The sequence below is a fragment of the Musa acuminata genome, chromosome BXJ3-8, assembly GCF_036884655.1.
Source record: "Musa acuminata AAA Group cultivar baxijiao chromosome BXJ3-8, Cavendish_Baxijiao_AAA, whole genome shotgun sequence".
Lineage (NCBI taxonomy): Eukaryota > Viridiplantae > Streptophyta > Magnoliopsida > Zingiberales > Musaceae > Musa > Musa acuminata.
Genome location: NC_088356.1, coordinates 300,017 through 316,056, shown reverse-complemented (window position 1 = coordinate 316,056; position 16,040 = coordinate 300,017). Strand labels below are relative to the sequence as shown.

General features: G+C 37.9%; 2 protein-coding genes across 3 annotated transcripts; one reads left to right on the top strand and one right to left on the bottom strand.

The window, feature by feature from the left end:
• Positions 1–1,319: 1,319 nt before the first annotated feature.
• Positions 1,320–3,377, top strand: LOC135645790 (heavy metal-associated isoprenylated plant protein 32-like). Its single transcript, XM_065164527.1, has 3 exons — positions 1,320–1,617; positions 1,746–1,821; positions 1,943–3,377. The coding sequence occupies exons 1-3, from the start codon at positions 1,579–1,581 to the stop codon at positions 3,112–3,114; spliced, it is 1,287 nt and encodes a 428-aa protein (XP_065020599.1). The 5' UTR covers positions 1,320–1,578; the 3' UTR covers positions 3,115–3,377.
• A 163-nt stretch (positions 3,378–3,540) lies between these two features.
• LOC135583833 (SUMO-activating enzyme subunit 2-like) lies at positions 3,541–15,617 on the bottom strand. 2 transcript variants are annotated; one of them, XM_065164526.1, is made up of 12 exons: positions 15,339–15,617; positions 15,128–15,217; positions 13,304–13,387; positions 12,968–13,186; positions 12,267–12,368; positions 9,443–9,895; positions 9,114–9,343; positions 7,419–7,512; positions 7,146–7,328; positions 6,927–7,024; positions 3,992–4,348; positions 3,541–3,852 (listed from the first exon to the last, which is right to left on the bottom strand). In XM_065164526.1, the coding sequence occupies exons 1-11, from the start codon at positions 15,369–15,371 to the stop codon at positions 4,012–4,014; spliced, it is 1,923 nt and encodes a 640-aa protein (XP_065020598.1). In that variant the 5' UTR covers positions 15,372–15,617; the 3' UTR covers positions 3,541–3,852; positions 3,992–4,011. The 2 variants fall into 2 exon arrangements, with proteins under 2 accessions (XP_065020598.1, XP_065020597.1); XM_065164525.1 differs by having other exon boundaries at positions 3,541–4,348.
• Positions 15,618–16,040: the final 423 nt, after the last annotated feature.

The window sequence follows — 16,040 nt, the reverse complement described above, 5'->3', positions numbered from 1 at the left end:
CATAAATTATTTTATTTTGTTAGCATCTTTACATTTGCATGGTTTAGTAATTTCCATCTTGTGATCACGTTATGAAGAAAGTTTTGTTAAATCCTTCTTGCAACTCCTCCGGCCTCTTATTCACTCTACATTCATTCTTGGCCGCAACCTACATGATGATGGTGTAGCCATTTCTAATGAATCCGTCTACATGATATCTAACACTCGTAATAAACAACCTTTCATTCTTTCTAGTTAAACTAAACTTCAAGAAAGTCTATGATGGATTAGGACAAAAAATATTCGAGGATGACTTGAGCAAAGCTTTGAGCAGATGATTCTTCTTCCGCCTCACTGCCATCCTTCTCCTTCTCCTCGTTTCAAACACCAACCCATCCTCAACCCTTCTGCACTGTTGCAGGGTTTCAGTAGTAGTATATTATATTATGGACGCAGCAACTGCTGCGCTATCTCAACCGGCATCTGCTGCAACAACACATTCATCCATTGGCTGCTGACCTCCTTCATCGTTCCTGCCTCGGTTTCTGCTTCCATGTTCTCATGGTCATTGCTCATCTTCCTCTACTCCACCACCATATGTTTTGGATGTCATTAGTGTTGTTGTCGGCCACTAACTTAATAGTCGGTCGATGACAATCCACTGCAAACTCCAGGAGTTGTAATCCAGAAGGTCGAAATAGATTACTGGACTCATTCTTAAGAATTCTAAATCCACAGTCTTCGTGATAGTAATCTCCTCTATAATTTAATCCATTTTATTTCTCTACGAGAATAGGTCAAACTATGATTTTATCAATATTCTATTTGATTTTTTGCTCTCTCCGCATGGGGAACACTTCAAAACGAGTAGGACGAGGTTTAGGTGATCCAACCCATTACTCTGCTCTGCTTTCCATTTGCATTGCAGTAGTTGATGGACTCCACCTCCATCCTGTCACCACATAAACTATAAAAAATAATCGTTTGCATTTGTTTGGTTGGGGCAAACTTTGATTTCATCTTCAGCAGCATTCTCGAATACGTAGAAAAGGGACGAGTTTGCTGAGTTGGATGGATGAGAGATGTATCCACCACGGTGATCTTTACCTAAGAACTAATAAATATCTATCTTTAAATGCTGATTGATCCATAAGAATTTATAATAAATATGAGATGTTCTTCTGTAAAGTATATAATCATAAAAAGTCTATTATAGTTGATGTTTTAAAATTAATATAAAATATATTATCTATCAATCATAAAGAGTATATTGAACGTCAAATCATCTATATATATATATATATATATATGTATAGAGAGAGAGAGAGAGAGAGAGTTGAGAGACTACCTGAGATCTCAGGCAGCACTGGCCATTCCAATGGTCAAGTTATGCACGATCCACACTCTCTATAAATCCCCAAGTCTTCATCTTTCCTGAGAGAATTCTGCACCAATCCCTCTCTCCTCTACAGCTTGCCTTTGGAGTAACGAAGTTCTCAGAGAGAACAGTTCCTCCGTGTGGGTTTCTCTTGATCTTTTCCTTGTTGCATTTGCTTTGAGGTACACAAAACATTCTGTTTCTTGTGTCTGGTGAAAGGGATGAGTAAGAAAGAAGACATCAAGTTCCTAAAGATACAGGTAAACAGTTCACCTTTACTTTTTGCTCCTTTTCTTCTCTCTGTCTTTGCTTCTTGTAGACCCAAGATCTTGTGCAAGGCCATTTCTTGATCTCCATCTGTGCCTTGAACAATCTCTTCACCATGCAGACATGCATTCTCAAAGTCAGCATACACTGTAATGGATGCAAGGAGAAGGTCAAGAATCTGCTCCAGAAAGTTGATGGTACTTCAACTGCAGCATTGTTATCTTTGATCACCCATCTTCGTTACCTTTCTATCATTTCTTATAGCTGCTTGTTTCCTTTTGTTTTGTTGTTTCTGCTTCAAATTGATACCGTGATCAGGAGTGTATACAACCAGCATAGATGCAGAGCAAGGGAGGGTGACCGTCGTCTCAGGTGATGTTGATCCTGCCACCCTCATCAAGAAGCTCTGCAAGGCTGGCAAACATGCGGAGCTGTTGGTTCCCAAAAATGGCAACATCATCATCAACCAGGGCCAGAAGCCACAGCCACGACATGGCAAAGCGCAGCAGCAGGACAACGGGAAGCAACCAAAGGGTGGAAACGGTGGTGGTGGTGGTGGGAAAGACCGAAAAGGTCAGCACCCAAAACCAACACAACAGCTGCTTCAACAACTGCAGCAAATGAAGGGGGCCAAAGACCTGCAGCTGCCGCAGCTGAAGGACTTGAAGCTCCCACCCGAGAAGTATCCCAAATCTACCTTTCCTCCCAGAGGCTTCGATGACTACGACGACGAAGACGATCTTGACGATGAGTTTGGCGGTGAGGACGACGAGACGGACGAGTTTGACTGCTTCGACGCCGAATTCGATGGTGACTTGGAGAACATCAAGATCAAGCCCGCGGTCGCGGCGTCCAAAGGCAACGCCATGAGCAATAAGAAGGGTGGCGGTGGCAGCGGTGCCGAGAAAGGTGAAGTGCCAGTGCAGAACAAAGGCAACGCCATGCAAGGGAATGACGCTGGCGGAGGTGGTAGAAAAGGTGGTGGTGGATCTGCCACCAAGCATGGTTGGAAGAACAATGGCGCTAACAATGGGAACACAAATGTCAACAGTAATCCAAGCAAAGGTCATGGCAAGAAAGAAGCGGGTGGTGGGGGTCATCATCCCATGCTCAGTCGTGGCATGATGGGAAACATCCCAGCGGCGGCGGCAGCAGTGGTGCAAGGACTGCCGGCGGGAGTTCCACAGTCTGGGTACTACCACCAAACGATGGCGCCGCCGCAGCCGCCCGAGGTGGTCGCCACCGCCAACCCGTACCAGCAGCAGTACATGGCTGCCATGATGCAGAAGCAACAACAGCAGATGATGAAGATGATGATGATGATGAACGCGCAGGACAGCGTCTTGCAGCAGGCGGTGGGCTACGCTCGGCCGCCGTTGCCGATGTACAACGTGCCGCCACCCCCGCCGTCGTTGCTGCCGCACCAGAGCGACCCCTACACCACCTTGTTCAGCGATGAGAACACCAGCAGCAGCTGCTCGATCATGTGATAAAGCGTTAATCGACCTTCAACCTCTTGCGCTTGCTCAAGTTCCCTACAAGAAACATGGGTGAGATCTACTACATAACATAATTTTCCTTTTTGTTATCTGGGAAGCTAAAAGACTATAAATGCTGTTGTATCAATCAAGGATGAGAGAGTTGTGTTGCTTTCGAGCTTTCTTATGATGCGACGATATGATGGACCATTGTCGATGGATCCAAACTACTTCTACTTGCCAACAATAAATAAATAAAAATCCATTATCCCATATGCTTGGTGTAGCTGCTGCTGAGATGATGCATCCCCCCATGTATACAAATTAGAAGATGAACTTCCACCCACCTGCCAACTTCACAGGTTGATCATCATGTACAAGGTTCCATGTTGCCTATCCAGTCACAAAACTGGAAAATAAAGCAGGTAACAAGAGACAGGCAGGGTAAGTAACTTTCTGAAAATCTGATGTTTCTAAACAGAATAACAAGACAAATTCATGACTGGCTAAGCAATTTGTTTATCAAATGTGTTACAAAGCTAAATACGGTGACACGTCATGGGCAGATCTATCTACGATTCTCAAAGAACACAAAACCATAAGCTACAATGTTTTTCGGAAAGTAAATATGACTAGATCCGACACGCACGGTTACAGAAGTTTCAAAACCTTCAACCCTGACTAGCAGATGCAGATGGATTGAGCATCGGTGATCAAGATGCTTCCTATCCGGAACTCCATCTCCTTGAACTATGTTCAAGCGATAATTTAAGAGTGAAGTTCAACCAAGTACAATTTGTTAGTTGATTGTATTAGCTTCATACCAAATCAAAAGCAGTTACGCAATGACAAAAGTTACTCAATCTGGGGCTGGGGCAAGAACCTTTACCATGTAAAAAATTCTCAAACCTAATGCAACCTCTGCTTCTTGCTTGTTTCAGGATAATTATCAAGCACAACAAGATCGTCGTCATCATCCTCAAGTTCTTGAGAATTCTGACAACTTGAGAGAATCTGAGAAGCTTCCTGGTTCTCTGTTGCTTCCAAGATTTCTGACAACTTTCTCTTCGTCCCAGAAATTTCTGCATTTACCTCAGCCTCTTCAGACTTCATTGTTGCTTCAGCTGCTGCTGGAACGGCAGCAGATGTGCTATTTCCGTTGCTTACAACCTGAGATTCTTTCTCACGAGCGGTCCACCCCAACAGGACCATCTTGTCAGGTTCCTTATCCTCATCAAACTCCTCCCTGCATATAGCAAAAAGCAATTGTGAGCATGAATGATTTCAGGTGTAAAAGTACCTCATCTATGAACATCAACTATTTCATCCTTTTAAAAGCTTCTTTAACTTATTTGAATAATTCTATGGTCACTAAACTCACCATTATTGTCTATTTCTAAAACTAAGTTTTCTGTAGAATATATTTTTAATAATTTATAAAAATGTCTTCTCCAACTTCCATTGATCAGATCATTAAAAAAATCTGTAAGTCTTCTTCTTTATATACTTTACATACCTAATATTACCTAAATCTTTACCCTTTTTATCTTTAGCTTTAACAATTTGAAAAATATTCTTTTCCCACCCTTAGACCGAACTTATTAAAAAAATTGTCATACTTATTGTTTTTCCATTTTTTAGTAGTTATATATCTTCTAAGATTCCCCTATGTTTCTAATTTTCTTAATCTACAGGCCACCAACTCACTTAAACCTGCACATCTACTTTTAAATTTTCCAAGAATCGCTTTCATCATGTTCCTGATCTTAGCAGCCATCAAAATCCACATATTGCATCTTGTCCGTTCAAAATTTATACCTCCTTTCTCCATTTGATCTCTAAAAAAGATTACATCTTTGTCATTCATTGAGGTAGAACAGAATAGGGAAGTAGAAAGGAAGAGAGGGGAAGAGAAACAAAAAGAAGTGTGAGATAAAAGAGGAGAGTATGAGACTCGAAAAGATACAATTCTTTTTATTCAAATCTGAAGTGTTTGATCCATTGACAAGCTCCACTATTTATAGGAGTTTAGGAGCCTTAGTACAATCAATGAATACAATGATTCCCAAGAGTAATCTCCTAGGGAATTAGTATGCCTCATAGAAATTCAAATTGTAACTTCTATGATATTTAAATAATAAATGAGTACACTTAATACAATAATGCACTTAATACAAAAGGAGTCCTGAAAGACCAAAAAAAATTTTAATTTTCAACACAACTCTTAGAATTTCTAGGTCAACTAATTATGACTTCTTGTTGATTTCTTTACCTAGAATAAACTTTTTCTAAAATCCTTTATAAAGCTAGATGATTCTCCATCATTCTCCCACAATGGAAGAGAACTTGACCCCGAAGAGTGATTTGCAAGTTACTGGTCCAACAAGTCTAGTGCAAAGTCACAAAGTTCCTCCAAAATCCAAAGTAATCAAAGTAGCATCGAAAGTCGGACGATCCCACTTAACAAGAAAGTGTTGAGAAATGCTAATAGTAGATGTAACAAGGCAGTTATAAAAAATAGTCTCTGTATCATCCCTGTGTTGTGAGAGAATTGGTGCTTTGGGAGGATTGTCACCTATAGAAACACCAATAAACAACGAAGGGACAAAAGGACCATGATATGGAGTTAAATCCTCCACACTGAAAACTGAACTAATTTTTAAGTTAGAAGGCAAGCATATATGCATTAGATCCTAATTTTTTGAATGATAGGGAAAGCACCAATGGCTCGAGCATGCAACTTTCAGAATAAATTTTTAGGGAATCTCTCAAGGCGAACGCGAACCAAGACATAATCACCAACTTGAAACTCGACTTCTATAATGTGCATTAGCAGCAAGTTTGTAACTTTCATTACTTGGGATAATTTTACGTCGAATCTCAACGTGCAAATTATGAATATGTTGAGCAATGGAGTGGGCTGATTCTAAGGCACGATAGTCAAGTGGAAGAGGTGCAAGGTCACTGGGTGTGCGAGGAGTATAAACAAGCACAACATCGAATGGCTTTTTCCGGTCGAGCGATTGATTGAGATATTATATACAAACTCTACCGTGGGTAAGGTTAAGCCCTCGTTTTCTTGTTTCTCCCCAACTAAACATCTAAGAAAATTTTACAAGGAATGGTTAACAACCTTAGTTTGACCATCAATCTAGGGGTGAAAGACCGAAGAGAACTTCAATGTTGTGTCGAATACTTGTTACAAAGTTTTTCCAAAAGTAGCTAACAAATTTCATATCTCTATCGAACACCATGATTGAGAGCAAGCCACGTAATTTAATTACTTTTCGAAAGAACAGTTTAGCAATATGTGAGGCATCATTAGTCTTGTTACATGGGATAAAGCGAGCCATTTTTGAAAATTAATCAACAACAACCAAAATAGAGTCAAGGTTCACAATCTATTTTGGAAAGTCCAAGTGCAAAATCTAAACTCACATCTTGCCAAGTGAATACGGAATGGATAATGGGGTGTATAGGCCAATATTGTGTTTGCGAGTATTGACAATGTGACAAGCTCAACACCGTGACACTACTCAAGCAACATCTCGCTTTAAAGACGACCAGTAAAATCTATCCTCGACTAAACAAATGGATGCATGTAACTAATTCTCTTTGCATAGCATATTCAAATCAGGAATTGATGCATGTAAACAAATGGATTTTAAATGACAAAAAATGAAAGACAGATAAATCCTACATTGACGTCCAATAAATATGTTCTCCAAAGACAATTCATAGAGAAAAAAAAAATCTCCCTGCAGAGATGACAAAAGGCCACATTCTGGGTACTAAAGCATATGGAAGCAAGTATAAAAAAATACCTGTGTTTAATGTTTATATGGCATGATAATTCCTGCTGAAGATCCTCAACTGTAAGCATGGTCCCACTGGAAACTGGTGCAGGAAGTTCCACTAAGACCTGCAATATAAGGATATTTAACATATTTGCATTCACCATGTTGAAAAGAAAATAATAATGTCTGGAAAAAGTTAAGAGAAAGACTAGAAAAGACCAATAAGAAAACAGAGAGGCCACAAACCTTGTCAAGGTTTAAGGCATAATTTGCAGCAACATCTTCCTCCAAATCATCACCCACCTCAAAGATAAGGGTTGCACCTTGCATTATCAAAGGAAAGCTCATGCCCAGTTTGTTTTTCACTATCTTGTCAACGAAGTCCCGCAATGTTGAGGTTCGAGTGTTCACCTCCAGAAGCAAGGGTGTCTGATTATACAATAAAAATAATTAAAGAAAGGAACTTAATGAAATGACATAAAAGGTCATGACTCATACCTAATGAACCAACAAACTGACCTCCGAACAGACATAACAAGATTTGTTGGCCTCAAATGGCTCTACTGGCATCAGAAGCATCTTTCTAGCTGGATGTTCAAGACAATAGGTCATCCTGAATATGCAAAAATGTCCATTTATTAGAACTGCTGTAGTAAGAAATAGTTCAATTACCACTATTGCATGTAACAACAACTAATAAAAAGGTACCTAGCTAAGTAAAACAAAGGATCAAACAGCATCACTACACTAGTGATGCAAAGTGTTCACACACGAAAGAATGTTTTTAATAAAAATACCTGCAAGAAAGCAAAGTACTATTGTTGTTCATTATCATCAAGTACCAAGCAAAAAACATTAATTATGTGTCGATAAGAAACTGGAGCATTTTGGTCATATCAGTCAGGCACTGACCACAATTTCTTTTTCATTTCCCTTTTCAGCCTGTGTCAGCCACCTCACCATTCTCATTGACCCACCTGTGGCCAATGTTATGGCTCTAGGGTCTCCATTGCCTCCCTATTGCAGAAATTATTAAATCTATTAATATAACACCAAAGCAACCGTGAGAGGGAAACAGTTCATTTTTTCCTAAAGAATGAGCAACCAGAACTTCCTATGAATCCACTCGCCATCATAAGACATGTTTATGGTAACTTTTACACCTAGGCAATGCTGGCAAAGAAATCTAAGACCTCATCCTGGTGGATGATCCACCCTCTTTTATTTACTGTTTTTTCCCAAAATGTTATGTTTCCATCTGCTCATATGATGAAACCAGGTCTCAAACCTTGACAAGGTTTTAGCTCTCGGTTTATTTTGTTACCTGTCAAGGTTAAACAAATTTGAGCTGATTTAGAAGATAAACTGGGAGTAGTTAGTTGCAGGTAATGATTTTCTTTCCTTATTTGATGAACTTACTAATCAAGAAAGGAACTTTAGATGAGAGTTTGACAATGTTAAGATGGTATATTAATAAAATTATGAGTTGTGTTGGCCTACTGGCCTTTATCTTCCCCCCTCCCAGACCCTTCTCTTCTCTCTATTCTGTTTTTTTTCCCCCTTGTCTTTTTGACTTGTAGATGTAACATAAATACTAGTAATCCCAGAAAATTAATTCCAATCTAATCAAAATAAATTGGTCAAAGCAGACCAAATGTACTGCATGTCAAGGTGTCCTGAGGATCACAAGGTAGGTGATGAAGGGTCAGGGTACATGGAATGCATGTGCCAGCCATTATCGATATGCACTCATGCCGCTAAACATCATTTTAAAATTCAAATGGCAATTACAAAAATGCCTAGCACATCCAGATAGTTATTGCGAACTATTAGGCTGGATATGTTTTAAAGTTATAATAGCCGAGTTAAATTGTCCTTCATTAGTTTATTTTTTGTCAAGTTGTTAAACTAGCTGTCTGTGTTATCTGGGTTGACAGCAAAATAAGAAAGGGTCAAATTAATCCAAAATTTTAGATGGGCCCAATTTGGTAGGTTAACTTCTTTGATCAGATTATTCCAATTCAAGTGTGTTTTGACTCGTAAACCAATAACCACCACCTCAACCATCCTTAACCTTAATACAAATGCCACCTTCAAAAGTTTAATTCTCATGTGAGGATAAGTATCAACTCCAAAAAACAGATATTACCAATGCACTACATTTTAGGATTAAAAGATAAGGAAACAAAGTGCTGGAGAAGATACAGGACCTACCTACAGTTCTGAAAATCAGCTTGAAGCACCTTGATTGCTTCAATCACTATTAACCCAGCAATAATAGCATTGGTTGTTGCAACAGCATGCACAATGTTGCCAGCAATTCCTTTGGCATCAAAGAGGCTATGTAAAGATATTCCAAAAGAAGATGCCCTAATATTTGCCGCAGAAGTCACAAATTCCACAGCCAATTGATCATCTTTGTCAAAAGTCAGGTTCCCAATCTCCTGAAAGTCAAATAGGAGAATGGAGGGGAAAAAAAAAGAATCATGTAACATGAAGATTAATATCAAGAAAACATATTGAAATATACAAGAATTAATGACCTTCTCTCGCCTCCCAAAAAATAATCTCAATGCCTCCAAAAATATGCGTGAGTTATCAGCAAGACTCCAGACATCCTGTGGGTTACTGAGACCAACAGAGGACATAGCAGACAATGGTAAATCCTCGGTCAGGAAGTTCTTTTCAACGTTTCCATTTTGCAGGATAAGTCTTTCTGGCAACACATCTTTAAGAAAGATGGGGTTAGGTCTTCTTCTGCTCTTCCATGTTTCTTCATTAGCCAAGGCAACTTCAATGTTATATCCAAAAACATGGTCGTAGATCTTTCTACCATACTGCTCATGATCCTCATCTGAGCCTCGCTCAAATATATCTGTAGGTTTTTCTGAATCAGATCCATCACCAGCACTGACAAAGAGATCGTTCTCCTGTTTTTTGTCACCAAACAACTTTGCAAAAAGCAGGTCCTTTGCCCAAACTATGCAGTGAACAAACTGTAACAAATAAACAGAAGATCAAATATTACAAAACCATAAAAATGCACAGGAAAAAAGGAAAAGTGCCTGCAGTATCTTGTAGTATCATCCGACAAAAAAACATTTTCATGCATGGGATATTTAATTTAGTAAATTGTTACTTCAATAATATTTGGAAAATTTTCCAAATATTACTACTAAACATATCAGCCACAAGTTTTCTTTTTTTAGGAAAATGAGCCCAAACCTTACTCCATAGAGAAGCAAGAGAAAAATATACAACAGAGTTCTTCGACGGATCCATAAAGATAAATATTTCTGCATCATTAACAACTATACATTTTGACTTCGTGTTCTATCGTTATATATTAGATTTATCTTATTGTTATTTAAATTGATTGTATAATCTATGATAAGAGGCAGAAACACCACGAATTAGGGTTTTTTTACCATTTTCTGGTTGATTTTTCAACCTTCTTTTTTCTAAAGCCAACTTTTACCATTTACTAAGTGTTGATACACCAGTATAAATAGGTACATACATGTCCGAGCCTAGACTGGTACAAGACCAATGCCCGAAATTGCAATTCATAGTGTTCATTATGCAACATATCATCTTAAATTGGCATACTAATATCGATATAACCTCATCATCAAATCAGAGTTGTCTGTAGCTCATCACAATCTGATGTATAGATATGAACCACAAAACGACAAGATAATCAATGCTGTAATGGTGGTATAGTAGATCACTTATCTAAATTGACGATGGTTTACATTAAAGAATAATCAACTATCTGTTAATTATTTATCCTTATCAATATAAAGACAATTGTTTTGGGAAGCTTCCAACATGTTCATAAAAAAAATGCAATATCATACCAATTTCATATGAATCCTGATTATACGATTAACACCTACAATTTGACTTATAATTTAATTAAGTTGTTTGTCTAGTATACAATGTAGTCGAGTGATGATTACATTTCGGAACCACCACTCAAAAGGACACCAAATTTATAAAAAGCTGACCAATCATGTGTATGAGAGACGGCTGCGAACATAATTAGACACTGTTTGTTTTAATTCATATGAAAGTTCACAGTTGTCTCTCATACACACAGTTGAAGAAGTTGGCGGACATCCACCACAACAGGTGTTCGAGGATCACTCTGTGCTGACATAGAAAAGAAAACAAAGGAACTCAAGATTGATCCATTCAGCATTCAGTTCTATCATGATAATTTAGATCTGATGCTCAATTGGGTCTGTGCAATAAAGAACTTAGTTGATCCTCTACAGGATGAATTAAGAGACCCTCTCGTCCATCTTGTTTAATATTTGAGGAAGTACATAAGGAACAGGAATGACATTTGTCACAAGATGTGGATTGATAAGAAAAGGAACAACATGGCCAAATTTCAAGCCGTCTGTATAATGGGAACCGTAGTAAAACACAACAGATTGAGACTTGCAACTATCATGGTAAGGAAAAGGACCAAGCTTTATAGTGGATTAATCCGTTGGACACAATCAACAAGCAATAGGTTCAATGGGGTGATGCGACACCTTCTCCCTCAAATTGCATGCTTCGTAAGGTCTGTGGATATAGTAGTGATGTGAATAGCAGTATGCCACTGATGTTAGTGACCAGGATGACCAATCTCATATTCCCGCTGATCAAACTCAAGCAAGTGGCACATAGACTGAGGAGGAATATTTTGCTCATGTCATCCAGGATGTGCATCTGGAACATGAGAATCCATGCAACCAGTTATAGCCACAAAGATGAGAAAGGGTAATGCACTTGATTACAAGTAAAATGAGATAGAACCTGTACAGGATCTTGTATGGTATCAAGATCGATAAGAGTTCATTACATTTACAACCTTCCTACTATGGTGGATCTCATGGCTAATAGATGTATGGTGAAAATTCTTCATTTTCTTTCAGCCAGATATATCTTGCAACACATAACAACAGTATAGTGATTAGTGACAAGAGTCATAAATCTATTGTACTCCATTCTACAAGGTCGTACTCATCACAATCTCTCTTGCCCCAGGTCCCTTCTACCAACATAGGTAGAGGTTTTTGTTATGAGGTTTGCAGCCTCTACTGCCTTCTTTGGACTGATCCAATTCAAAAGGTTATCTTTACCCAATGACCACCCCTTCATAACTTACCATATTGTTTGTTCAATGAAAGTATATAATGAAAACACTGTAATGCACAAGACCAAATATACAAAGCAGAAATCTCATGAAAAAAAGACATTCCACCTAGCAAAAACATCTGCTGGAATTGGCTCACCTACAATAAATTACATAAAGCAATGAAATTGTGAATTATGACGGTAATCACCATTGACAGAGTTTTAAGTTTTAACCTTTGATGGAGTGCTGGTGATAGTGCAGACAGGATAGGTCTTTGGAGTCGGTTTGGGTTGGCACTCGTAACATTCAGTTCTGCCCTTAATATGGACAGTAACCTGCTCATCATGAAGCGACAAAGATATGTATCAACTGAAGACACAAAGAGATAGTAGTCTAATTCAGGCATAATAAACTGATTCATGGTCCTGAAGTAAATGCAATAAAAAAATTTGAAAGGAAACTAACAAAATCTTCAGGAACCTAGTTAATTCAGCAATAATGAAGCCACGGACATAGGCAATATTATCAACTTGGTGATTTGTAAATTGGATAATTTCCTGGCTTGACAAATTATGTTTTGCATCAAGTATCAAATGTTCTGCAGAAATATATCACCAAATAGCAAGAACAACTAGTAGCTGAACAATATAGATCATTCTACAAACAGTATGCAGTAGTTAAGCTCAGCAGCATGCTTAAAAGCATTAATCGAGTTTATTGCTAGGAAAAGCATCACTAAAAAGGTTTAATTTTTTTCTCCAACAAAGAATGAACTAGGCATCAACTTTTCATAACTATGCACAAAAAAAAAAGGAGCAGAAAAGAAAATCTGACAATGATAGAATCTCTGCAAATGACAAGCAGTTTGAGCACAGATTTACTAACATATTGGCAAGATTGTAAAAAAAATTAATAGAATCAAGCAGAGTCCTACCTGCCCCAGAAACCCTGTGGTTCCACTTTCAATCAAAGGGACTTCAGCAGCCAGGCAAAGACGGTTAACATGTCGTCTAGCATCCAAGTTATCAAGACCATTCAGTACCACATTAAATTGCTTAAAAAAATCCACATTGAACCCAGGATCCTTCACATTTGCATGGTATGGTGTTATATTAATTTGAGGCATAAACTTTAAGACAGCATCTCGAGCAACCTGACACAAACAACAATGTTCTTTGAAATATTGAAAACCACAGATAAACATGAGAAACTTTAGAAGCATCTACTGTAATTTTCCAAGACAAAAGAAAGAACTATATCTGTTTCATACTTTAGCCTTAGACTGCCCCACATGACTTTGCCGAAATAAAAATTGTCTGTTCAGGTTACTGACTTCAATAGTGTCCATGTCAATCTGCACAAGTCAAATAATACTGAGACATATACAATACTATTTAATATAAACATCAAACTTACAGCACAAAATACAACTACAACAACTTCCCAGAGATGAAAATTTTGATGAGATCAATTGGTTTTGCAACCTGAACATATAATTGTTACAAAAATACACATGATATTGCACTGTCTACATCTGCTAAAATGGATCCAATGTGTCCCATAATCAGCAAGTGAATTAGCACGAATTCTAGAGGACAAAATTGTTATATTACAAAAATAAATTTGGAACCATTTAAGAATTCTAAAAGAAAAGTAGTTTCATACAAAAGGTATATCGATTGGCGAGTACAAATAATCAAACCTATACTATTAGTTCCTAACAAATATATTACATAGTTGGACTTGAAACTGTAGCCCCTATTTTAATCTCAAAAAGCAATATCTAAAACATAATTTATAATATATATTGGATGACATCCACACTTGCAACAATAGATAATAGATTGGCAATCTTAAATTGGAATAGCCTTACCCACCTCTCTCAAATTAAAATGTAGGATGACTACCTGGTTTTGATCCACATTGATTGTGCAAACCCCAAAAAAATATTCTGGGCAAAGGAGATCCTTCCAAATAAAATTGGTCCATTCATCAGATCCATTTTATATTGGTTGAGCCAGTCCAAGTTGTAACTATTGGGTTTTCCTCCAACAGAAAAGCACCCAATGCAGTTTCGATATAAAAATTAAAAATAAAATTTTAAACTATATTTTAACGTAGATAATATGATGAAGCAAAGATAATGAATAATTATCTATTAACAAAAGATTAAGTTCATATTGATGGTTTGCTTTGGGCTTGTAGAATCCACTACAGCACCAACTATTCACTATGTGCAATTGCCACTGTGTACATGCTACATACGATTTAAATTACTTATAGACTTGTGAATCCTTTCACCAAAAAGCTAGCATTTTCTCTTTTTTTTTGTGTGTGTGTGTGTGTGACCATGTTCATCCCATCCTGGGTTGTCCTTAGACTTTTCTCCATTTTAGACTACAATATTTTGGTAAGATACAATGAAAACTCTGTAGTTGTCCTTCTACATGAGAATCATAGGCATTTCATGGACGATAGCAAGATTCAACGTTCCTCAAGAAATAAATATCTGAATTGCATTTTAATATGATAACTGAAGCAACTTGGCAGCGGTAATTACTTTTACTAAAGAAACTTTGTCTCGTCTACTCTCCTTTGAAAACAAATAGCACCTATTCACCGACTGCAATTTGCATCGGAGAAGCTATTTTTGTCACTTTAGCTACTATCCAACAACAAATGCTTCGTATAGTCACCTAAAGACTTATTTCCTCCAAACATTAGCTCACCAAACTACCTGTTCACTGACTGCAATTCGCACCAAATAAGCTGCTTTTATAAGTTTAGCGACCATCCAACAGTAATTCCTCCTATAGTCTCATAAAGTTCTATTTCCTCCAACTTTGAAAACAAACACCTTTGTACACTATGACAAATGCATTAAAAAAAAAAAACTTATCACCGACTTTTTTATCACACGCTAATTAATCAGTAATAGACACGGAAGTGGTGGTGGTTTTGGTTTCCCAAAACAGATTATCCTTCACCAAACCCTAAAATTCCACAACGTCGAGAAACCGTCGCATGAAAATCTCGAAGTAGAAGTAAAAGTTAAGAAAAGCAAAAAAAGCTGAGTTCATGGACGCGTGATTACGATGTGAACATCCTGGAAGCCCGAGAGCGCGAGGGTCTTCAGTAACTCGCAGCCAATGCCGCCCGCGCCCACCATCAGCACCTTAGCTCGCTGCAACCAAGTAAAAAATAGCCTCTTCATCTTCACTTACCTTTTCAACTCCAAATGCCCTAAAAGAGCAAACGAAAGAACGGACAGCAATAAAACCCAGAATAGGACATCAAAACCGCACCTTGATCGCCTCCTCCTTCAAATCGGAACCCATAGGAGCGGGAAGCGGGGAGCGGAAACAAAGGGGGGGGAGCAAATAGTAGCAAATTTGGTGATTGCAAGTACGGGCGCGACGAGAGGCGAAAGGAGAGGGAGAGGGAGAGAGAGAGAGAGAGAGAAAGGAGGAGGGGAATATGATGCGTCGCTAAGACTTCCACGGAAGCATATAAAAAAAGAGGAGGAAACAAGAGAAGCGAAGGGCTTCGAGTCTTTGTCCCCTCTGCTTCGAGCCCATTGAATCGCGAGTGAGGGCAACTATTCGCCGTGCTTATCTGATGTTGTAACAAGGCACTATTACATTTCTATCCTTTCCTGTTTCGATAATAGTGTATTTGCCCCCTAACAATTTTAATTGGTTTTCCACGTCAATCCTTTAAGGAATAGCCATTTTAGTTATTTTAATATCCTCATTGTCGTCTTAATAGCATTATTACACATTACATATTTTAACAGCATAACGTTAAAATATGCCAAATTATCTTCAGATTTTGGCATTGCACATATAACCCATAAAGACTTAGATTTTACATATATATATATATATATATATATATATATATATATATTATTTTATACGTTTAAATCTTCAATAGTACCCATGTTTATTTTTATTTTTATTTTTTTGCAAATGTAAATGAAAAATAGGTATATGAAACGGAATTGA